The sequence below is a fragment of the Carcharhinus amblyrhynchos genome, chromosome 1 (assembly GCF_965287045.1).
Source record: "Carcharhinus amblyrhynchos chromosome 1, sCarAmb.v2.hapA, whole genome shotgun sequence".
Taxonomy (NCBI): domain Eukaryota; kingdom Metazoa; phylum Chordata; class Chondrichthyes; order Carcharhiniformes; family Carcharhinidae; genus Carcharhinus; species Carcharhinus amblyrhynchos.
The window spans coordinates 55903188-55928425 of NC_137324.1; the positions used below are offsets into that span (position 1 = coordinate 55903188).

The 25238-nt window shown below is 41.0% G+C and overlaps 1 protein-coding gene across 2 annotated transcripts in view; it reads right to left on the minus strand.

Annotated features, from left to right (window-relative positions):
- Positions 1–25238, minus strand: part of vcp (valosin containing protein) — a 57717-nt gene that overhangs the window by 26894 nt on the left and 5585 nt on the right. For both annotated transcript variants that reach the window (XM_080184391.1, XM_080184449.1), the window contains exons 2-7: positions 25039–25150; positions 9786–9958; positions 3734–3876; positions 3389–3519; positions 2675–2806; positions 887–989 (exon numbers count right to left, since the gene is read on the minus strand). In XM_080184391.1, the coding sequence (XP_080040517.1) occupies positions 887–989; positions 2675–2806; positions 3389–3519; positions 3734–3876; positions 9786–9958; positions 25039–25150 (794 nt within the window). The remainder of the gene's footprint in view (positions 1–886; positions 990–2674; positions 2807–3388; positions 3520–3733; positions 3877–9785; positions 9959–25038; positions 25151–25238) is intronic.

Here is a 25238-nt window from a genome sequence, read left to right on the forward strand (position 1 = left end):
TCCATTCTGCTTACTAGTGTCCTTTAGGGAAGGAAATCTGCCATCCTTACCTGGTCTGGCCTACATACAACTCTGAACCACCCCTTGCAATAGCTTAGCAAGCCACTTAGTGCAAGGGAAATCAGAGATGGGTAACAAATGCTTGGGGGGGGCCGCAATAAAAATAGCTATGCCGTCTGCACCCACATTGCATTATACCATCACTAAAAATGCTAGAAAATATGAAGCAAGTTTTTGACACTGAAATTGGTATACTAAACCAGTAAGTTTACAATGTACGTTGTCAATTTCATCACCAAATGTCTACTCACTCAACATAATGTCTAAAGAAATGCAGAATAGACTTTACAGTAAAAAAAAATTGTAACCTATAGGTAGCATTTTGATGCAGGTATGAGAACAATTGGAGAACCGAGCTGCAGGCTGAGGCAAAGAAGCACGTTAGCACGCTGTAGTATGAGAACAGGAAGGTCACAGATAAGCTTAAATCATAAAGCACATATTTGATTCTTGCCATTTTTATGTTGGCTGCCCTTCGTAGAATACATAGAATATCCTTCAGTTTCAATTGTCCTTTAGACATATCAATCACAGTAACTCAATGTCACTGTATTGACTCACCTATGCTGTTCAAGAAAACTTAGTACAGGTTTACAGGCAGCAAAACATCTGTATTACACAAACCAATACGTTTTAGGAAGCTCAGATCAACTGACTCCCAACTTCACAATGCTGGCATGTTTATCCCAGAAATAGAATATTTAAATGAACTATTTATATCAACACCTGGAGTCCAGGAAGCATCGAGTCTACTCAGGACATAACGTTTTACTTTCAACAAAGATGTATATTAACCATTTTAACAAATATAAAAATCGTAACTTACCATTTATAAGAAAGAAAAATGCACCAGTTTCATTTGCAACAGCACGAGCTATCAGCGTCTTGCCTGTACCAGGCGGACCATACAACAGAATACCCCGTGGAGGCTACAGTGGGGAAAAGGACAAAAACTTGAGAAAACTAACATTTGAATAGAATTCTATTCAAATAAACACCAAGCTAAGTACCCAACCTTATTAAATCAAATAGAGAACATTACAGGCCTCCATTGCAGGGATATGGGTATGACTATCATTTATTGTCCATCCGTCATTTAATCAAAAAGTTGTAACGGGCCTTCTTAGCACAATACTGTGTGCCCAATTTTGGATGCTGCGTGACTTAGAGAGGAAGTTGGAGGTGATGCTGTTGCAATGCACCTGCTCTCCTTGTCTTTTTAGGTGGTAAGGTCAGGGTTTGGGAAGTGCTGCTGAAGATGCCTAAGTGAGTTGCTGCAGTGCATCTTATGGATAGTGCACATTGCAACCAGTGTGGTGCCAGGTGTTAATATTTAAGATGACAGATGAGCTACTGATCAAGTGGACTTCCGAATCATAGATGATATCAAGCTTCTCGAATATTCTTGCAGCTGAACCCATTCAGGCAAATGGAGAATATTTCATCAAATATGTGACTTGTGCCTTGTAGGTGGTAGAGGGACTTGTATCAGAAACTAGTACAGTTTGATGGAATCATGGTTTTCATCTATCAGGACAAAGATTCAATAGAATATGGATTAAACTCCTTCAAAATGTTGACAGAAACAAATCAAGAATGTATTCTTTTTTGGGTTAACAAACATTTGGGCCAGAGTAAATGAAACTTTTCTTTGGCTGTGAGTTCTTTGTATAAAACATCTGAAGCAGACACTCTTAATACATGCCGAATAAAGAATTCAATATTCCTGCACAATGTTCCAACTCAAAATGAGCACGAAACTGAATTCAATAAACAGTCACTTGGCAGAGAACTTGAACACTGCTGAAAAAGAGTGAAGTTTTGCCGAAGCTTTTTATCATGAGCTCATCAAGACAAACGCAAGAACGCCAAATTTTAAACAATGATAACAATTTATACTACAGGAAAAGAGAGTGCTGATTGGTTGGCAAGTCGACTTTGCTTGGTCGAGACCTTGCCATGCAGGAAGCAATGGGAAATTATATGCACTTGGGTAATTCAAAAAAATGCACAAGGTTTGAACATATTCCTTTTGTTTGCAGAAAACAGGCCCGTGTGTATGATTGTACATTCCTTCCAGCAAGCATAAATGAATCAGATGGATGATCTTGATTCATTATCTTAAATTGATCATCAGTGTAGCTATTAACACACTAAGTATTGTTGATCAAGTGTTGACCAATCACGAAAGGGCATTTTGTTTTAGGTTTTGCAAGCACTAGCTGGTTGAGTACAATCTGTAACAGGGCTAATTTATGCTTGCCAGAAATGACATACCTTCACACTCAGAGGCCCCGTTCTCTGCAAAAAGGAATATGTTTGAGCACTGCACCTTTCTTGAATTATCTGGGAGCTTGAAGCCAATAGTTTCCTGCTGCTTTGATCATAGCAATACCTCACTCAATTCAAGCCAACTTACCAACCAATGAGAACAATTGGCACTCTTGCATTTGTCCTGATGACTGCAAAACAAAAAGTTTCACGTCTCTCTTTTCAGCAATATTGAATTCAATAAATTAACTGAAATGTCAGTTTTAAAAATGTTATTTTAAAGGAGTTTCCAAAAGCCCATCTAAGGAGGAAGATTAAAGAGAAAATATATCAATTCCCTTACCTTGACACCAATAGCTTTGAATAGTGCAGGGTGACGGAGAGGCAGTTCCACCATCTCTTTGATTTGAGCAAGTTGCTTTCTGCACCCACCAATATCATCATATCCAACTTCATTCAAAGATTCTTCCTCATCCTTCAAACAAAAAAGAAAACAAATCACATGCCTTTTAAGCTCAAAAATTCCACAGCATTGAGGGATAAAAAGGAACCATCAACAGTTCTCTCCATACTTAGAAATACATTTGAATACGTTCCTCTGATATTTCGGAGTATCACTAATTCATTACTATAACTAATAGTCAAGGCACAACATTGTCTTCAGGCATTTCTGAACATTTAACAATGAAAAAATATGTACGACAGAGCAAAACAATGATAAATATCATTTTTAATTTACCAAAAGCCCAGATAACCAAAGGAAAAATAAATGACCCCCATCATTTTCCCATTTCCACTCTCCTTTGGGAACCTCAGTTTTTTTTCTCATTGAAGAAAATTTAAATTCAAATCGTCCTACTCAATGGGCTCGACTCCATTTGCATCACAGCAAACACTGGTGTTCCAAAATGATGTTGCACCTGTTTTACTGCAGAAATTCATATGTTAGCCAACTGAAATTTTAGGTTTATCTTTAATTACTAAAGTTACTTTATTCTCCAATATGAAAGATCTTTCCCACTATATGCAACAGTCAATCCCACATTGTTAGCTGTACCTCTCGTTTGATGGGTTCACCCTCACAGTGAATGACTGTGTCTGGAGCAACTATACAATATGGACTTGGATCTGTTTCCACCACTTTGAATTCCACAGCACGCATTCCACCACGAACCAGGAAAATGTCACCTTTAAAGCAAATCATGGATTAGCTAAACAAGATAGTTGCAAAATTTAAAACATGTAAAAAACCAAACAGATTTCAAAATATACTCCAGTTTCCTTAGCCATTTTCATTTACGACAAAAGGAAAGGAAGCTTTACAATAAAAAGCAAGCCAAATTAATCCATTAGGAGAATTAAAAGTTCCAGAAACATTTTCAAAGAAAAACTTAAAGCTCACCTTTCCTTATTGGTCGATAAGCTTCCAAAAAATAGGGCTTGAGATAGACTTCAAATAGATTTCCAGTAATGCCCTCAACTGTATCATCAATAGGAAGCACATGAATTCGCTTGCCATACTTTACATCTGGGCATGGCTGAATGCTTAAGACAAAAGAAAACTTTAAAAAAAAACCAGATCATATTGAAGTGTACACTATTATTCATAGAAAACAACGCCTTGCATAGAATTACATATGATAAACAAGCAGGTCATTCAGTCCAATTAGTCTATGCTGGTTTTGACGCTCTATTTGCGTTTCTTCCCAGTTTTCCTCATCTAAACCTAACACCGTAACCATGTATTACCTTCTCCCTCAAATGTCTAATTTCCCCTTGAATAAATCTGTAAATAAATTCAATTCCATCACTCTCTGTAGCAGTGAATTTGACATTCTGACCACTCTTTCCATAAGGACATTTCTTCTGAATTCCCTATTGGATTTTTTTTAAAATATTCATTCATGGAATGTGAGCGTCACTGGCTAGACCAGTGTTCATTGCCCATCCCTAGTTGCTCTTGAGAAGGTGCTGCTAAGCTGCCTTCTTCAATCACTGCAGTCCAGGTGGTGTAGGTATACCCACAGTGCTGTTAGGGAGGGAGTTCGAGGATTGCAACCCAGTGACAATGAAGGAATGTTAATATAGTTCCAAGGCAAGATGGTGAGTGACTTGGAGAGGAATTCAAGCTGATGGCATTCCCATGTATCTGCTGCCCTTGTCCTTTTAGATGGTAGAATTCATAGGCTTGGACAGTGTTGTCCAAAGAGTCTTGGCAAGGTCCTGCAGTACATCCTAAATGGGACACTGCTGCCACTGTGAATCAGTGGTGGAGAGAGTGAATGCTTGTGTATGTGGTGGCAATCAAGCGGCTACTTTGCGCTGGTGGCAGGCTTCTTGAGTGTTCTCAGAGCTGCACTCATTCAGGCAAGCGGAAAATATACCATCACACACCTGATTTGTGCCTTGTAGATGGTTGATGGGATTTGTCAGGAGGCAAGTTATTCACTGCAGGATTCCCAATCACTGAACTATTTCTGTAGCCACTATAGTTTAGTTTCTGGTCAATAGCAACCCGAGGATGTTGATATTGCAAGTATTCAGTGATGATAACACCATTGAACATGAAGGGGCAATGATTGAATTTTCTCTTGTTCAAGATGATCACTGCCTTGCACTTGTGTGGCGTAAGCATTACTTGCCATGTCAGCCCAAGCCTGGTTATTACCCAAGTCTTACTGCATTTGGACAAGGACTGCTTCAGACTCTCGAATGATGCTGAACAACTGAACATCCCCATTTCGGAACTAAAAGTGGAAGAAACATTATTGATGAAGCAACTAACGTTACTTGACCTAGTACATTGTGGAGGAACGTCTGTAGTAATGTCCTAGAACTAAAATGATTGACCTCAAATAACCATAACCATCTTCCTTTTTGCTAGGTTTCACTCCAACCAACTGAAGGTTTTAACATAGAAACCTACAGCAGGCCATTCAGCCCTTCAAGGCTACTCCACTATTCAACATTATCATGACTGACCATCTACTTCAAATCCATATACCTGCTTTGTCCCCATATCCCTTAAGGTCATTAATATCGAGAAAAACTCTCTTTCTTGAATACATTGGGTCAAAATCCTGGAATTCCCTACCTAATAGCATTATGGGTCAACCCACAGCACATGGACTGCAGCGATTCAAGAAGGCAGCTCACTGCCACCTTCAAGGGCAACTAGGGATGGGCAATAAATGTTGGCCAGCCAGCGATGCCATTATCCCACAAATGAATTAAAAAATTCCCATTCTGTTTCCTGTCTGTCAGCCAATTCTCAAAATACGCCAATACATTACTCACTATCCGACATGTTTTAATTTTGCTCAAAGTCTAATGAGGGACTTGTGAAAGTCCAAGTATACCACTTCCACCGATTAACCCTTATCTATTCTACTAGTTATATCCTCAAAAAACTCCAATAGATTTGTTAAACATGATTTGTCTTTCATAAACCCATGCTGGCTTTGTCCAATTCCGTTAATGCTTCCCAAATGTTCTGTTAACAGATGTTTTAGCATCAGACTTTATCAGTTATCAGACTTTAGCATCTTTCTCATTACTGGTGTCAGGCTCACTACTCCGTAATTCTCCCTTTTTTACTCTCCCTCTTGTTTTTAAATAGTGGAGTTCCATTTGCCACCTTCCAATCTGTAGGAACTACTCCAGATCCCATCAAATATTGGAAGATGGCCATCAATGCATCCAATATTTCTGGGACCACTTCCTTTAATACTGTGGGATGTAGTTTCTTTTTATTGTTTTATGTGACATGGTGTCATCAGCTAGGCTGGCATTTATTGCCCATCCCAAATTACCCTTCAGGGGGCAGATAAGAGTCAACCACATTGTTGTGGGTTTGGATTCTTTTGTCACTTCTTTGCTCCCATTATAATTTTCACAACTTGTGACTGTAAGGGACTTCCACTTGTCTTTTTAATCATTTTGTCTTTACATATTTATAGAAACTTTTACGGTCAGTTTCTATGTTCACTGCAATTTTACTCTTTTCCCCTTCTTGATCAAATTTTTTTGTCGTCTTTTGTTAAATTCTAAAATGCTCCCAATCCTTAGGCTTGCTGTTTTTTCTAGCAATTTTATGCAGAATACTCTTCCCCAGTCTGCTTAACTGCAATACTAATTGTAGGACACTCATCCCAATCTGCTTCACTGCAATGTCACTACAAGACAATCTTCCCAGTCTGCTTCACTGCAATGTCACTGCAGGAAACTCTGATGCAATTCTGACATTTCCTAGAACTAACTCCCCCATCATTGATTCCCAATGACTCCAGTTTTGCTAGGACCCTTTGATGCAATAGTGCATTCTCCCCACGCTTGCGCGGGTTTTCTCCGGGTGCCCCGGTTTCCTCCCACACCCCAAAGATGTGCTCTTAGGCTGATTGGTGTAACAAATTGTCCCTAAATTAGTCTCCCCTCAATCTGGTTTCCAATGTGGAATGCCATAAGCATAGACAAGGGTCATGGGTGAAGTGGGGACTCACAATGTTGAAATGGCGGCGGGGGCTCGTTGGGCCAAAGGGCCTGTTTCCCGAGCTGTGTTGTTCTTTGTTCTTTAAATACTGCCTTGATGTCACTGGTCATTTCTTGGTGACTATGATATTAAATGGCCTCTAACTGTACTCTTCCCCACAAAAGGAAACATGCTTTCTGTATCCACTCTGATCAAAATCTTACATAATTCCAAACACCTCACACAGGTCAGTTCCCAACCTTGCTTTTTCAAGCATATCCAATCTTTCCACACAATTTAAGTTCTTGAGACCAGCCAACTTCCTCAAATTTCCTCTGTACGTTCACCAGTGCAATCATATTTTTCTTATAGTGCAGTGACAAGAACTACACACAGCACTTCAGCCGTAGTCCAACTAGTGTTTTAGACTCCCAGAATCTCCCAGCTTGCATATTCCATGCCTTGACTGATAAAGGCAAGTATCCCACTTCATCAAGCTGTCAGGCCACCTTCAGGGATACGCACTCCAAGATCATTCAGTTCTTCTGCATTTTGCAGTATGCTCTTGATTGGTGTATTTCCTTCCCTTGTTAGTCTTCCCCAAATGTATTCCCTCAAACGTCCCTGGATTTAACTCAATTTGCCATTGCTCCAACCACCTGACTAGTCCATTCATATCTTCCCGCAGCCTATCCCTTCCTTAATTTCTATCCACATTTTTGTATTGTGTCCAAACTTCTTTATCATCTCTTCTACATTCAAATCCAAATCATTGATGTGTACCACAATAAGCCAAAGGCCTAGAGCCTGGAAACAGTCCTCCACTCTCAAAACACCCATTAACTATTATATTTTATTACCTGCCTCTTGAGAAAATTTTGGATCCAACTGGGTATCATCAGGTATTAACTTCATAACCAGTGTGCCACATGGGACCATATCAAAAGATTTTCTAAAATCCGTATAAACCTTACCAAATGCATTATCCTAAGCAACCACCTGCCTATAACAAATCCATGCATAACCTGTCATCATTTTCTTTTTCCCCAATAATATTCCCATCAAATTAAGGCTGACTAGCCCATAATTACTCACTCCATGCCTTCTTCCTTTTTAACTAATAATACATTGTCAACTGTGCTTCAGTCCTCTGGCACAACACCTGTAGCCGCAGTGGATTGGAAAATAATGGTCAGGGCCTCCCCCATTTTTTCTCTTGCTTTCCTCAACATCCTAGGATATATTGGTCCAGACCTAGAGATTTATTCGCTTCCAAAGATGTTAAACCCCATCAAACTTATTGTCTCACTATGTTAATTTTATCCAATCTTCACACTCTAAATTGCAACGTCTATATCAGCCTACTCATTTATGGAAACAGGCACAAAGCATTCATTCAGAAACACACCCATGTCTCCACCTCCACACACATTACTGTCATGGTCCCTACACTTTCTTTACTTATCCCCTTTATCTTTATTACGGCATAGAAAAACTACAGCACAAACAGGCCCTTCAGCCCACAAGTTGCGCCAATCATATCTCTACCTACTTGGCATACTCATAACCCCCAAACCTGCTAAGTCCAATGTACCCATCCAGAAGACTCCTAAAAGACCCTATCGAATCTGCGTCCACCACCACCACCGGCAGCCGATTCCACGCACCCTCTGAGTGCAAAACTTACCCCTGACATCTCCTCTGTACCTACTCCCCAGCACTCTAAACCTGTGTCCTCTTGTGGCAGCCATTTCAGCCCTGGGAAAAAGCCTCTGAGAATCCACCCAATCAATACCTCTCAACATCTTATACAGCTCTATCAGGTCACCTCTCATCCTTTGTCTCTCCAAGGAGAAAGACTGAGCTCTCTCAACCTATCCTCATAAGGCATGCCACCCAATCCAGGCAACATCCTTGTAAATCTCCTCTGCACCCTTTCAATGGCTTCCACATCCTTCCTGTAATGAGGCAACCAGAACTGAGCACAGCACTCCAAGTGGGGTCTGACCAGGGTCATACACAGCTGCAGCATTTTCTCCCGACTCCTATTCCTCGATTGATGAAGCCCATCATATGCCATCTTAACCATATCCTCTACCTGCGAAGCCAATTTGAGAGTCCTATGAACCCGGACCCCAAGATTCTTCTGATCTTCCACACTGCTAAGAGTCTTACCCTTAATGTTATATTCCTTCGTCTCATTTGACCTGCCAAAATGAACCACCACACACACTTATCTGGGTTGAAGTCCATCTGTCACTTCTCCGCCCAGTCTTGCATCCTATCTAAGTCACGCTGCAACTTCTGTCATCCCTCCAAACTATCCACAACACCTCCAACCTTCGTGTCATCGGCAAACTTACCAACCCATCCCTTCACTTCCTCATCCAGGTCATTTATAAAAATCACAAACAGCAAGGGTCCCAGAACACTCCACTGGTGACCGACCTCCATGCAGAAAAAGACCCATCTACAACCACTCTCTGCCTTCTGTGGGCAAGCCAGTTCTGGATCCACAAAGCAACGTCCCCTTGGCTCCCATGTCCCCTCACTTCCTCAATAAGTCTTACATGGGGGATAAAAAAACTTTGGGTTTTAAATTTTCTTGGCAATATTTTTCCATACCCTTGCTCTACATTCCCAATTTCCCTTTCATTTTCACCCTATACATTTTATACTCCTTCAGGCTCTCTGCTGTAATGAACCCCCTGCATGATACATGCTTTCCTTTTTTCCCCTCCTTTGACACCCAGGAAGGTTCTAGATTTGTTAGCCTCACCCTTTTTCTTTATGGAAGCATGCTTGCTCTCAACTTGCATTATTTCTTCCTTGAATGTCTCCCACTGACACCAAGTTAACCTCATGCAGCTGTTTCCAGTCCGTTTTAGCAAAATCACATCTCAGCTTAGTAAAATTAGACTTTCCCCAAATGAGAACTTTTATTTCTGGTCTAATGTTTTCTTTTCCAAAACAGACAAATGTTTACCTCACAATATCACCCAGTCTGACTCTCAAGTTGTTGCGCACAACCCTGTTCATGCGAACCTTCTCATCCGAACATGTATCATCTGACAGAACAATACAAACTGTCTCCCGTCTCTTCTTCCCTTTCAGTAATACCGTATCACCTCTGAAAAGTTGAAGTTCGTCCATCTTTGCCTGTTGAATAACAGATTTCAGTTCAATAAATGAGAAATAATTACAGAAATGTTAATGAATTTTATAACCAAGCTCCCCACAAACAATTTCTTTAATCAGTCCCTGGAAAATAGTTTTATTTAAACTTTAAACTCTCTGATGCTCATTCATTTTCATGTGCAGCTAACTATACAACAGTTGATATAGAAAAAAAAGTGCTTTTTAAAAAATTGCGAAATAAGCTTTTCAGAAGATAGCATATTTAAGCAGTGTTTTAAACAAAAAATATTCAAATTCAGGATTTTTCTGCTCCAAACTAGCTGGTGCATTCCCTTTTACAGCAAAAATTGCAACTTTTTGCAATATAAAAAGGGAGTTTTATAATTGTTTAGAAATCCAAAACAAAGGGTCCACTTAGAAATAGAAACTAGAAGCAGGAGTAGGCCATTCGGTCCTTTGAGCATACTCCACCATTCATGTGGATCATGGCTGATCAAATGGAATATCCTGATCCCGCCTTCCTCCCATTTCCCTTTACCTCCCAAGAGCTATCTCTAATTTCTTCTTGAAATTAGACAACATTTTGGCCTCAACTACATTCTGTGGTAGTGAATTCCACACATTCACCACCCTCTGGGTGACAAAATTTAAGAACATAAGAAATAGGAGCAGGAGTAGGCCATCTAGCCCTTCGAGCCTGCCCCGCCATTCAATAAGATCATGGCTGATCTGTCGTGGCTCAGTTCCACTTTCCCGCCCTCTCCCCATAACCCTTCATCCCCTCTCTTATCAAGAACCCATCAACCCGCTTCTTAAAAATATTTAGCGAGGCAGCCTCCACCACTTCAACGGGTAGAGAATTCCAGAGATTCACCACCCTTTGAGTGAAGAAGTTCCTCCTCAACTCTGTTCTAAACCGCCTCCCCTTTATCTTGAGGCTGTGCCCCCTAGTCCTACTGTCTTTTTTGAGCAGGAAGAGTCTCTCCACCTCTATCCTATCCATCCCATTCATCATCTTATACGTCTCAATGAGATCTCCCCTCATTCTTCTAAACTCTAACGAGTACAAGCCCAGTTTATTCAGCCTCTCCTCATAACTCAACCCCCTCAACTCCGGCATCAGCCTAGTAAACCTCCTCTGCACTCCCTCCAAGGCCAAAATATCCTTGCGCAGGTGCGGCGCCCAAAACTGCACACAGTACTCCAGCTGCGGCCTCACCAATGCCCTATACAGCTGCAGCAAGACCTCCCTACTTTTATATTCAATCCCCCTCGCCATGAAGGCCAGCATCCCATTCGCCTTCCTGACCACCTGCTGCACCTGCAAGCTGGGTTTTTGCGACTCATGCACAAGGACCCCGAGGTCACTCTGCACCGTCGCCTGCTGCAGTTTTTCACCACGTAAGTAATAGTCCTTCCTACCATTATTCCTACCAAAGTGGACCACCTCACACTTGCCAACATTAAATCCCATTTGCCATTTCCTGGCCCATTCGCCCAGCCTATCTAGATCCTTCTGCAGACTCTCCACACCCTCCGCACAATTTGCCTTTCCCCCAATCTTGGTGTCATCAGCAAATTTCGACACCCTGCACTCGGTTCCCTCCTCCAGATCATCTATATAAATGGTAAATAGCTGAGGCCCCAGCACCGACCCCTGGGGCACCCCACTAGTCACCAACTGCCAATCCGAATAGCACCCACTGATCCCCACTCTCCGTCTCCTATTTGACAACCAATCCTCTATCCACGCTAACACCCTACCCCCAACTCCATGTCCCCTGACCTTCTGCAATAACCTCTTGTGAGGTACCTTGTCAAACGCCTTCTGAAAATCCAAAAAGACCACATCCACCGGCTCTCCTCTATCCACTGCCCTAGACACATCCTCATAGAACTCCAGTAAATTTGTCAGACACGACTTCCCTTTAATGAAACCGTGTTGCGTCTGCCCTATCAAGCAATTCCCTTCAAGATGCCTCGCAATTTCCTCCTTAATGACGGATTCTAACATTTTACCTACCACAGACGTTAAACTAACCGGCCTATAATTCCCCGCCTTTTGCCTGGCACCCTTCTTAAACAACGGCGTAACATTAGCCGTTTTCCAATCTTCCGGCACTTCCCCGGAATCCAGCGACGTCTGGAAAATAACCACCAAGGCATCCACTATCACCTCCGCCATTTCTTTCAGAACCCTCGGATGCATTCCATCCGGTCCTGGGGACTTGTCCACAATCAGCCCCTCCAGTCTGTCGAGCACCACCTCTCTAGTAACAGTAATGTCATTAAGACCCTCCAGTCCTACCACCTTTCCATCGCTAACACCCGGCAAATTATTCACATCCTCCTCCGTGAAGACAGAAACAAAAAAGTTATTCAAGACCTTAGCCATATCCCCATCCCCTACCACTAGGTCCCCTTTCTCATCCTCTAAAGGACCAACGTTCACCCTAGCCAGCCTCTTCCTTTTTATATATTTATAAAAACTCGTGCTATCCTTTTTTATATTAAGTGCTAGCCCAGCTTCATAGCTTCTCCTACCCTCTATCAACTTCTTTGTCAATCTTTGTTGACATTTAAACCTTTCCCAATCCTCTTCTCGCCCACTGCTCTTAGCTACTCTAAATTCCTCCGCTTTTAATTTAACACTTTCCTTCACCTCCTTCGTTATCCACGGCTTATAGTTCTAAAAGGTTTACCCTCAAAACATAACCCCTAGTTCTGGATTCCCTCACCATTGGGAATATTCTTTCTGAATGTACCCTAACCATGTTAGAATTTTAAAAGATTCTACAAGATCCCCTCTCACTCTTCGAAACTCTAATGAATGTAATCCTAACCGACATAGTCTCTCATATGACAGAACTGCCATCCCAGGAATCAGCCTGGAAAACTTTTGCTGTACTCCCTCTATAGCAAGGACATCATTCCTCAAATAAGGTCACCAAAACCGCACACAATACTCCAGATGTGGCCTCATCAACACCCAACACAATTGCAGCAATACATCCCTATCCCTACACTCAAGTCCCCTCGCTATGAAGGTCAACATATCATTTGCCTTCTTTACTGCCTGCTGTACCTGCACACTTACTTTCAGCGACTGATGCATGAGGACTCCCAAGATCTCATAGAATATCCACCTCTCTTAAATTTATGCCCATTCAAGCAATAATCTGTCTTCCTATTATTGCTACTAAAGTGGATAGCCTCACATTTATCCACATTATACTGCATCTACCATCTAGATGCCCACACACTCAGCCCATCCATTCTGGCATTCCTTACATGCAATGTGCTGTAATTCACTCCTTGGGCTGAGTAACGCACAATGCTTTCTCAAAAGATCTCATTGAGATTCACTGAGATCTCATTGAGACGTATAAGATGATGAATGGGATGGATAGGATAGAGGTGGAGAGACTCTTCCCGCTCAAAAGACAGTAGGACTAGGGGGCACAGCCTCAAGATAAAAGGGGGGCGGTTTAGAACGGAGTTGAGGAGGAACTTCTTCACTCAAAGGGTGGTGAATCTCTGGAATTCTCTGCCCGTTGAAGTGGTGGAGGCTGCCTCGCTAAATATTTTTAAGACGCGGGTTGATGGGTTTTTGATAAGAGAGGGGATGAAGGGTTATGGGGAGAGGGCGGGAAAGTGGAACTGAGTCACGACAGATCAGCCATGATCTTATTGAATGGCGGGGCAGGCTCGAAGGGCTAGATGGCCTACCCCTGCTCCTATTTCTTATGTTCTTATGTAAAAATGATCTCCAAAAAAAAAAGGTATTGCTTTACTTTGTCTTTAAACCTTTTCAAATTCCAAGTTATTTTCAAAGATGGCATTCCCTATAACATTTTACTGATGTACTAGAATATAGTAGAGAGTAGAACATAAAACTACAGTGGAAACCATAGAAAAGTTATGTTGCAGTAAAAGGACATTTATCCCATTATGTCTACCCTGGCCAAAATAGAAAAAAAGAAACAAACTGCTCAACCTAATCCCTCTTTTCAGCAGCTGGTTAGTAGCCTTGCAGGTTACAGCACATCTAATGAAGATTCATATACCTTTGAACATTTCAGCCTTAACCACCAACTTATTTCAGATGCCCACTATTCTAGGTGAAAAGATTTTTTATATCTCCTTGAATCCTCCACCAACTATCAGGCTGGGCATCAAAGGGGCACATTATTGGCAGTGAAGGTTTAAACAACTCTCACATTCAAGCAATAACATTTTCCTGGCAAGCTACAGGCATCAGAAAGGTTCTTTGGTTTGAGAAAGATGATTGGCCCTTTGGAAGGTGAACAGCTTGACAGAGCACAGTATTTTTGAGGGACGCAGAAGCACTCCTGCTCCTTCTGGAAGGAGGAAAAAGATAGCTCCAAGCTCCAACCTCTATTTCCAAGGAAGATAGCTCCAACCTCTAACTTCACAACTGAAGCCCCCTCAGACCTGGATGAATAGGAAATTTTCATTCCTGTTTGATATATTCCTAATCTATATCAGTTTCTTACTTCTTCAGTTGCAATTTTGTGTGAAGTTTGAACTGGTTATGTGGAAATGTAAGTAACCTGTGCTTACACACCAGCATGTTGGATAAATCATGTGACCAGGTCATATGTCACTATGGCAATCCCAACAAGGTCAAGATGAAAGAAATTATCAAATAAGAAATTACAAATCTCATTTGTCTTAATTTAAATAAGGCAGTTGCAGTACAATTTCTAAACAGGTTTCAAAAGGGTGAAGTGGCCTACTGCTGCTCCATACATTTGTATTCTTCCAATAATAACTTAAAAAATGCACATTATTTGTCAGAGCACAGTATTTTCTTGTAGTTAATAGCCTCACCACAAAAATTACAGTAACTTCAATACTTGATGACAAAACACCCATAAATATTTGGGAATGGATGAGGAGAGGCATGCATCATTTGTCAGCATCACTCAAAAGGATACTGGTATTTCACACCACTGTTTTATTCACTTGCACAGATATTGAAACAATGTCAAATAGCTTTACAGAAAATCTTCACCCCAAAATATCCTATGGTCTAATAAAATAGATTACAATTCACATGATGCCACAGAACCTTTCCCTTGCTTCATTAACAAAAGAACTGCTGTTCTACCAGTATAATGCATTTGTGCATGCTCGCCACACATGAACAATGTGAACAACATGTGAAGTTGGAATGCTATTTGTTGGATGGGTTGCAATGCACGACATTTGGCTGGTGAAGCAAGAGGCAACAAACCAAGTAGAAAAAGGCAAATACAAATAAGACAAAAATAAACGCACACAGATTAAAAAGGACACCAAATTACAGAATATTCATATTCTACAATTCAAAAGCAATAAGGAAACACATCAATCTATTGCAAAAAATGAAATCTCACGATGTAGGGGCTAGCAAACAGGAAGCAGAAGGTTGGCGTCTGTGGGTCTTTTTCTGGTTGGCAAGATGCAACAAGTGGTATGCCACATGGTTCAGTGCTAGTGCCCCAACCTTTATAGAACTTTTATAAATGACTTGGGTGAAGAGATTGAAGGAATGGGTGCTAAATTTTCTGATGATGTAAAGATAGATACGATCGTAAGCTACGAAGAGGATACAAGATGACAAAGGGATAGAGATCGGTTACATGTTTGAACGAACACCTGGCAAATGAAGAAGTTCATACTTCCTCCATTTTGGCAGAAAAAATAAAAATAGCAGATAAGCTAAATGGTGAGATTTCAGAGCTCAGAGATGCAGAGGGATTTGTGCATGAATCGCAAAAGGCTAGTATGCAGGTACATCAAGTAAGCTGATAATCACTTATTGCAAGGGAGAATTGAATTTGGGGTGGCACAGAGGTCTGCCTCACAGCTCCAGGGATCAGAGTTCAATTCCTGGCTTGGGTCACTGTCGATGTGGAGTTTGCACGTTCGTCAGTGCAGATTCAATGGGGCAAATGGACTCCTTCTGCACTGTAGGGTTCTATGATTTTTATGAATGCGGAAGTAAGATTATGCTTCAGTTATACAGGGCATTGGTGAGACCAGATCGGCAGTATTGGTCTCCTTGTTTAAGGAAGGATGAAAATGGACTGGAACCAAAGATTTTTTAAAATTCATTCATTGGGTGTAGGCATCACTGGCTAGGCCAGCATTTACTATCCTTCCCCAATTGCTTGTCAGAAGGTGCTGGTGAGCTCTCTGCTTGAACCACTGCAGTCTAAGGTGCAGGTACACCAACAGTGCTGTGAGCAAAGGATTTCCAGAATTTTGACAAAATGACCAAATTAGGACAATAAGTGGTTTAGAATCTCTAGGTAGTGGTGCTCCCATCCATCTATTGCCCTTGCCTTTATAGATGGTAGAGGTCATTTGGAAGCTGTAAAAAGAACCTTGGTAAGTTCCTGCTGTAGATGGCATACAATGCTGCTACTGTGCATAAGTGGTGGAAGAAGTGAATATTTGTGGAAGGGATGCGAATCAAGCAGGCAGCTTTGTCCTGGATGCTGTTGAGCTTCTTAAGTTTGAGTTGCACTCATCCAGGCAAGTGAGAAGTATTCCATCACACTCCTGATTTATACAGGCTTTGGAGAATCAGTTGTTGAGATACTTGCCACAGGTTGCAGTCATTGGATTTTACTTGGACCCACACTAACTTTATCTGTATATGAAGTGGATCAAGTCATGTTTCTAACCTGACATATCCATAGTAGCTTTACTGTGAATTTTTGGACAACTCATGCTGTCTAATTGGTCCACTGTGTCAATTGTGCACTTGGCATCGTTAGATTTTGAGAGACTAGCATGTTCTGTTCTCATTTGAAATGAGCAAATTTCATATTGTAATACAAGATATATTTACAGTAGAGATGTAGAGCATCCAACCAGACCACACTGCTTACATGATATTACTGCATCTATCTTTGAGAACTAAGAACACGTGAACATAGAAATTAGCAGTAGACCTTCACACCAGTTAGATGATGGGTGCTGATTGTAGCTCGTCACAGCATTCCCACCTAACCCCAACACCCTTTTAACCCCCTTGCTTATAAATAATCCTTCTTCCTCTGCATTACAAATAATCAGAGGCTCTGGTTCCAACCCCTTTTGAGGACCAGAGTTCCAAAGACTCTAAACCCTCAAAAAACAATTCCCCTCATCTCACACTAACTGGGCAACCACAAGAGGAAACATCCTCTCCATATCCATATGAAGACCCTTCTAGACCTCATGTTTCAATCAAGCCACCTCTTGGTCTACTAAACTCCAGCAGCCTGTCCTGTTTTTCCTCAAGACAAACTGCCCTTTCCAGGTATTGGTCTGGTAGGCCTTCTTTGGACTTTTTCCAACACATTTACATCCTTCCTTAAATAAGGAGACCAATACTGCATAGTAGTCTAGATGTGGTCTCACCAATACCCTGTAAAATTGAAACATAACCTTGTTAACTTTTGTATTCAACTCCTCTCGCAATATATTTTATTAGCTTTCCTAATTAATTACTTGCTGTACCAGCGTAGTCTTTTGTGCTTCATGCACCAGAAAACTTAGTTAGGTCCCTCTGCACCTCAAGAGCTAGAAATTTCAGTAAAAAGCTTCTTTTTTATTTTTCTGGCCAAAATGGACATTTTCATACTTTCCCACATTATCCTGGGGAATGACTTGGCCCAAGTGGATCAAATAACAATACGAGAGTATTTAGGGGACAGTGACCACAATTTCATAAGCTTTAGGTTGGCCACAGAAAAGGACAAAGAGAAATCCATAGCAGGAATAATTAACTGGGGGAAATCAACTTCAGTGAGATGAGAACAAATCTGAGACAATGAGTTGGAAACAATTTTTTTAAAGTTTATTTATTAGTGTCACAAATAGGCTTAGATTAACAGTGCAGGTTATTATCAAAATTCCCTAGTCGCCACACTCCAGTACCTGATCGGGTACACCGAGGGAGAATTTACTATGGCCAATGCACCTAAACAACATGCCTTTTGGACTGTGGGAGGAAACCAGAGTTCTTGGAGGAGACCCACGCAGACACAGGGAGAATGTGTAGACTGGGTCCTGGCGCTGTGATGCAGCAGTGCGAACCACTCTGCCACCATGATGGTGGGAAAGATGGTGACTGAAAAACTGGCTACCTTCAAAGAGATAGTACTGCAGGCAATGTCAAGATATATTCCCTTGAAGGAGAAAGGTAGGTCAAATAAGTCTAAATTATTTTGGATGACAAGAAAGATAGAGATCAAGATAAAAAAGGAAGAAGTATGCATCCGATAGATGTCAGTCAGATAGAAAATACAATACATAATCAAGCTTAACATAGAAGGACCATAGATAGGGGAAAGGAAAAAGAACTAATCAGAAAAACAAGGAGGAAAAATAAAAAAAGACATGAACTAAAGGGTCTGCTAATAAGCATATAAATAATGAAAGAGCTGTAAAAGAGTTGGGCCGATTAGGGGTAAAAGAGGAAACTTGTATGTGGAGGCAGGGCAAGTAACAAATGTTTTGCTCTGTCACCACAAAAGAAGAGGATGCTACGCAGGCTGAGGTGAGATGGGTCTCTAAGCAAGATGTGCTAAAAAGTCTACCTTCACTTAAAAGCAGTAAGGTACCAGGACCAGGTAAGATGTACCCAAGAATACTGAGAGGCAAGTATGAAAATTTCGGAGGCACTGGTGATAATCTTCCAGTCTTCCTTAGACATTGGTGATGCTGAAGGACAGGAGAATTGTGAACTTAACTACTTTGTTCAAAAAGGAATGCAAGGATAATGCTGGCAACTACAGGCCAGTCAGTTTGATTTCAATGGCAGGGAAACCCCTGGAAATTATAGTTTAGGACAAAATCAATAGTCAATTAAACTGATGTAGGATAATTAAGGAAAGGCAGCATGGGATCATTAATACAAAATCATGTTTATCTAACTTGCTGCAGTTTTTGAAACGACAAGAGAGAAGATTGTTAAGGGCAAGGACAATGCTGTTGATATGGGATATATAAATATTCAAAAGACATTTCATACAGTACCAAACTGACTTGGGAAGAGGCCGAGTGAGTGACTGGAAACAAACTATGACAAATATTGTTTTTCAGACTAGGAGGAGGTTGGGATCCTTGTTCTTCCTGATATATCTCAATAATCTACACTGTTTTGTGCAGGACATGATTTCAACATTTGCAGAAGATTTATTTGATTTATTATTGTCACATGTATTAACACAGTGAAAAGTATTGTTTCTTACGCGCTACACAGACAAAACATACCATTCATGGAGAAGAAAACAAGAGAGTACAGAATATAGTGTTACAATCATAGCTAGGGTGTAGAGAAATATCAACTTAATGCAAGGTAGGTCCATTCAAAAGTCTGACAGCAGCAGGGAAGAAGTTGTTCTTGAGTCAGTTGGTATGTGACCTCAGACTTTTGTATCTTTTTCCTGAAGGAAGAAGGGAAGAGAGAATGCCCGGGATGCTTGGGGTCCTTAATTATGCTGGCTGCTTTGCCGAGGCAGCAGGAAGTGCAGACAGAGTCAATGGATGGTGGGCTGGTTTGCACGATGGATTGGGCTACATTCACAATCTTTTGTAGTTCCTTGTAGTCTTGGGCAGAGCAGGAGCCATACCAAGCTGTGATACAACCAGAAAGAATGCTTTCTATGGTGCATCTGTAAAAGTTGGAAAGGGTCATAGCTGACATGCCAAACTCAGTCTTCTGAGAAAGTAAAGGCGTTGGTGGGCTTTTTTAACTATAGTGTTGGCATGGGGTGACCAGGACAGGTTGGTGGCAGTATGGACATCTAAAAACTTGAAGCTCTCGACCCTTTCTACTTCGGCCCCATTGATGTAGAAGGGGCATGTTCTCCTTTATGCTTCCTGAAGTCACTGACAATATCCTTCATTTTGCTGATACCGAGGGAGACATTATTGTTGCACCAGTTCACCAGATTCTCTATCTCATTCTTGTGCTCTGTCTCATCATTGTTTGAGATCCGACCCATTACGGTGGTGTCGCCAGCAAACTTAAAAATTGAATTGGAGGGGAATTTGGCCGCACAGTCACAGATGTACAAGGAGTATAGTAGGAGGCTGAGAACAAGATACAAAGATCGGAAGAATTCAAAAGGACAGAAATATTGGTCAACCGTGCAGACAACAGGCAGATGAAGTTCAATACAGAGAAATGAAAGGTCATTCATTTTGGCGGGAAAAATGTGGAGAGACAGTATACATGTACAAAAGTAATTGAAGGAAGCAGGGCATGTTGAGACAGCAATGAATAAAGCATACGGTATCCTAGGTTTCATAATTAGGAGCGCTGAGTACAAGAGTAAAAAGGTTGTGTTGAACTTGCATAAGACAACTCATCTGGAGTAGTGGATCCAGTCTGGCCACCATACTTGAGGAAGGATGTGTAGTTATTGAAGTATAGAAGATTCACAAGAATAATTCTAGCTATGAAGATAGGCCAGAGAAGTTATGACAGTTTTGCTTGCAGAAAAGGTGGCTGAAAGGAGATTTGATTGAGACATTCAAGATCCTACCTCGCACTAAGTTGATCTGTCTCTACACCCTAGCTATGTAACACTACATTCTACACTCTGTCCTTTCCTTCTCTATGAGTGGTATGCTTTGTCAATATAACATTGCCAGAAACAATACTTTCACTGTATGTTAATACATATAACAATAATAAATCAAATCAAAGATTCTGAGAGCTAGAAACAAGTAAACACAGAAAGTTTCTTTCTAAAGAGAGCATCAAGAACAAGGGGGCACAGATTCAAAGTAACAGATAAAAGGAAAAAGAGCAATGTGAGGAACACATTTTTCACCAAGTGGGTGGTTGGAGTCTGGAACAAATTTCTTGAGTGAGGGAAGTGTAAGAGTGAAATTAAAACAAATTCAGAAAGCAAATGTATGGGCAAGGAAAATCGAGAGGGGGGATTCATACGTAAAGAGCAAGAGGATAACCAAGGAAAGATAGGACCTTCTAGAAACCAAAAATATAGCCTGCATTTGGAGACAGAGAATGTGGGTAAGATTTTTAACCAATACTTTGTAATTGTCTTTGCAAAAGAGGGGTCTTTAAAAAAAAATTAATTCACGGGATATGGGCATCACTGTATGGATTAGAATTCGTGTTCATCCCTAGTTGCCTTTGAGAAGGTGCTGAGGAGCTGTCTTCTTGAACTACTGCTGTCTGAAGCTACAGATACATGACTGTGTTGTTAGGGGGTTTCAGGATTTTGACCCAGCAACGGTGAAGTAACAGCAATATAATTCCAAGTCAAGCTGGTGAATGACTTGGGAGACGAACCTCTTGGGGTGGTGCTCCCAGGTTTATGCTGCTCTTGTCCTTCTACATGATAATGGGTTAGGACAGTACTGCCTAGGGAACCTCAGCAGGTTTCTGCAATGCATTTTATAGATGATCACAACAACGTCAGCATGTTGTTTGTGGAAGGGGTAGCACTCAAGTGGGTTGCTTTGTCTTGGATAATGTAAAGCTTCTTGATTGTTTTTGGAGCTGCACTCATCCAGGCAAGTACACTCTGAGCTGCGCATTATAGATATCAAATATGCTCTGGGGAGTCAAGAGGCAAGTTACTCACTGCAGATTCCTAGCCTTTGACCTGCTCTGGTAACAGTATTCATATGGCTAGTTGAGTTCAGTTTCTGGTCTATGATAACCCCCAGGACATGGAAAGTGGGGGATTTAGCGATGGTAATGTCATAGAGTGTCAAAGGCAATGGTTAGATTTCTCCTGTTGGAGATGGCGATTGCCTGGCACAGATGTTAGATGAAGATGTCATGGCTAAGGAGGAACGGTGTGAAATGTTGGATGGACTAAACATACCAAGACAGCAAGAATTAAAAGCCTGGATAAATTAGATACAGGATGTTAAAAGGGCATGGGAGGAAATTGTAGAGACTCTGACATCATATTATAATGTTGCCTGCCTACAGGAGTAGTACAACTCCAGCAGTCCAATGCTGGCATCTCCAGATTACAGTAGTGGTGCCAGAGGATTGCCAATACTGTAGCCTTATTTAAAAAGGGAAGTGATAATCAGAGTAATTATCAGCCTGTTAACTGGTTAGAGTCGCAAAATGGTTATAACACAGTAGACAGCCACTTAGTCTGCTGCATCCATACCGGTTTTCTGGAAGAGCAATTTCACCTAGTCCTACTTCCCACCTTTTCCCCATGGCGCTGCAATTGTTTTCACTTCAGGCAAACATCCAATTCTCATTTGAAGGCCTCGATTAAATATGTTTCCACCATGCTCTCAGACAAAGCATTCCAGATTCTAGCCATGTGCTGCATAAAATCTTTTTCCTCACGTCACTGTTGTGAGCAAATTATTCAAATCAATTTTGACAGGCGGTATAAACCTTAATTTAGACAGGCAAAGATGAATCAGGAAAGTCAACATGAATGCATTATCAGAAAGTTACCTCTGGCTAGCAAAATTGAAATTTGAGGACGTGACATGTCAGGCCCATGAGAGCAGTGGAGCAAATGTGGTCGATAACGATTATAGAAAAGATTTTGACGAGGTTCCACTCAAAAGGCTGGTCAAAAAGAATTTGATAAATTGGGTCAAAAGTTTGTTTAATGGCAGGATACAGAGGGCAATAGTTTGGAATATGTTTTTGTGGCAAGAAGGCTGTTATCACAGGGTCCAGTATTAGGTTAATTGTTTCTCAACTGTATGAGACATTTCACGGGCATTCGCAGATTATATAAAAATTGGCCATGAAGCAAACAACAAGCAAGCTTTAACTGCAGGAAGATTTAAAAGATCTGGTAGGTGGGCAGAAAAGTAGAAATGGAATTCAATCCCAAGAAGTGTAAAGCAATATAGGATGTGCAACAATGCAAGGGAATAATAATGGGAGGATACTAACTGATACTGAAAAACTGAGAACTTTAGAGTCTATGTCGACAGATCTTTAATAGTAGCAGGACGAGTCAATAATGTGGTTAAGGCAGCAAAGGCATACTTTATTAAGGTGAGACAAAGAGCATCAACATAGGGAGGTTATGCTCGGAGTTATACAATCCTCCTTGGACCTCAGCTTGAGCATCATCACTACATAATTGGAGAGGGTGCAGCAAGATTTATAAGGACATTGGCTGGACTAGGAAATTTTAGCTGCAAGGAAAGAATACATAATTAAGCAGAGGAGTATGCCATACAATAGATACATCCAGCTCACTCCTCCATTCATGGCTGATCTTTGGCTTGGATTGGCTGAGGCTGTTTTCATTAAGCAGAGCAGGAAGAGGGGTGACTTAATTGATATATATAAAATAATGAAGGGACCTAGATTGAGTCAAAGGGTTGGATACTTACCTTAGCAAAGAGATCAAACACTATGAGGTATAGGTTTAAAGTAATTAGTAACAGGATTATAGGGAAAATGAGAAAACATTTTCCAGAGGATGGTACTCAATGCCTAAAAGGGTGGCAGGGGCAGAAACTCTCAGCACATTTAAAAGTACTTGGATGTCTATTTGAAGAGTTGTGACCTGTACAGTGATAAGTCCAAACTGGAATGAAGGTGGATAGCTCTTCTCAACTGGCACAAATGCAATGGAGCAATGCTCCAACGTATAAATTTTCTACAATTCTGCACAACTTACAGGAATTGCTTTTAGGGCATTATACATTCTAAAACAGTATTATAAGAGCTTACATGAACAGAAAATGCTGGAAAATCTCAGCAGGTCTGACAGCATCTATGGGGAGAGAATAGAGAGCCAATGTTTCAAGTCTAGATGATCCTTTGTCAGTTCTTTGTCAAGATAAAGGGGTCTTTCAGGATGAAAGCTGGTGACTAGTGGCGTGCCTGAGGGGTCGGTGCTGAGACCACAACTTTTCACAATATACATTAATGATCTGGAGGACGGTACTGAAGGCACTGTTGCTAAATTTACAGATGATACAAAGAAAAGTAGAGTGACAGGTAGTATTGAGGAATCAAGGGAGCTGCAGAATGACTTGGACAGGCTAGAAGAGTGGGCAAAGTAGCAGATGGAACACAATGCGGCAAAGTGAGAGATTATGCAGTTTGGAAGGAAGAATGGAAGCACAGACTATTTCCTAAATGGGAAAATCAGAAACACAAAGGGACTTGAGAGTCCTTGTTCAAGATTCTCAAGATTAATGTGCAGTTTAAGTCAGAAGTTAGGAAGGCAAATGCAATGTTAGCATTCATGCTGAGAGGGCTAGAATACAAGAGAAGGGATGTACTTTGGAGGCTGTACAACGCTCTGGTCAGACCCCATTTGAAGTACTGAGAACAGTTCTGAGTCCCAAATCTGAGGAAGTATGTGCTGGCCTTAAAGTCTAGAGAAGGTTCACAAGAATGATGCCTCGAATGAAGAGCTTGTTATATGAGGAATGGTTGAGGATTCTGGGTCTGTACTCAGTTTAGAAGGATAAGGGGGGGAATCTTACTAAAACTTACAGGACACTGCAAGATCTGGATAGAGTGGACGAACATGGAGAGATGCTTCCACTAGTAGGAAAAACTAGAACCAGACGGCACAACCTCAGGCTAAAGGGTCAATCCTTTAAAACAGTGATGAGAAGAAATGCCTTCAGCTAGAGTGGTGAATCTGTTGAACTCTTTGCCACAAAAGGCTATGGAGGCCAGGTCATTGAGCATCTTTAAGACAGACAGATAGGTTCTTGATTAATAAGGGAATCAGGAGTTATGGGGGAAAAGGCAGAGAATGGGGAAGAGAAAAATATCGATTGAATGGTGAAGCAGACTCGATAGGCTGAGTAGCCTAATTTTACACCTATGTCTTATGAATTGCCCGCACTCTTGGAACCAACATTCCCAATAATAGTTTTGTGTGTACAGAAGTGCATAGCTTCTTTAGATTTTGTTTTGAATGCCTGCATGGGAACTTTTGGATTACTATACAACCTAAAGAGAACTTGTCTGAAACACTATATTAGTGCCTTTTAAGGGACACCAGAAAGAAAGAATACTAACAAGGAGCTATTTAAGTCTGTTTTTTTAAAAAATTGAATATTTGCTTGCTACACCTACACTACCAGTAGAATACCTGGGACAATGAAACCACGCTGTTGTCTTCATTAATTGCTTCATCAACAATTAATCGATTGGGTCTGTGCTTCTGCTTCAGTATAGCAGTTGACAAGTCATCAGATTTGGACCTACAAAATGAAAAATTCTGTATTACATGTCACATGTCAGAAATATAAAAACCCCTATCGTTCAATGTCACATTAGCATTTTAGAAGG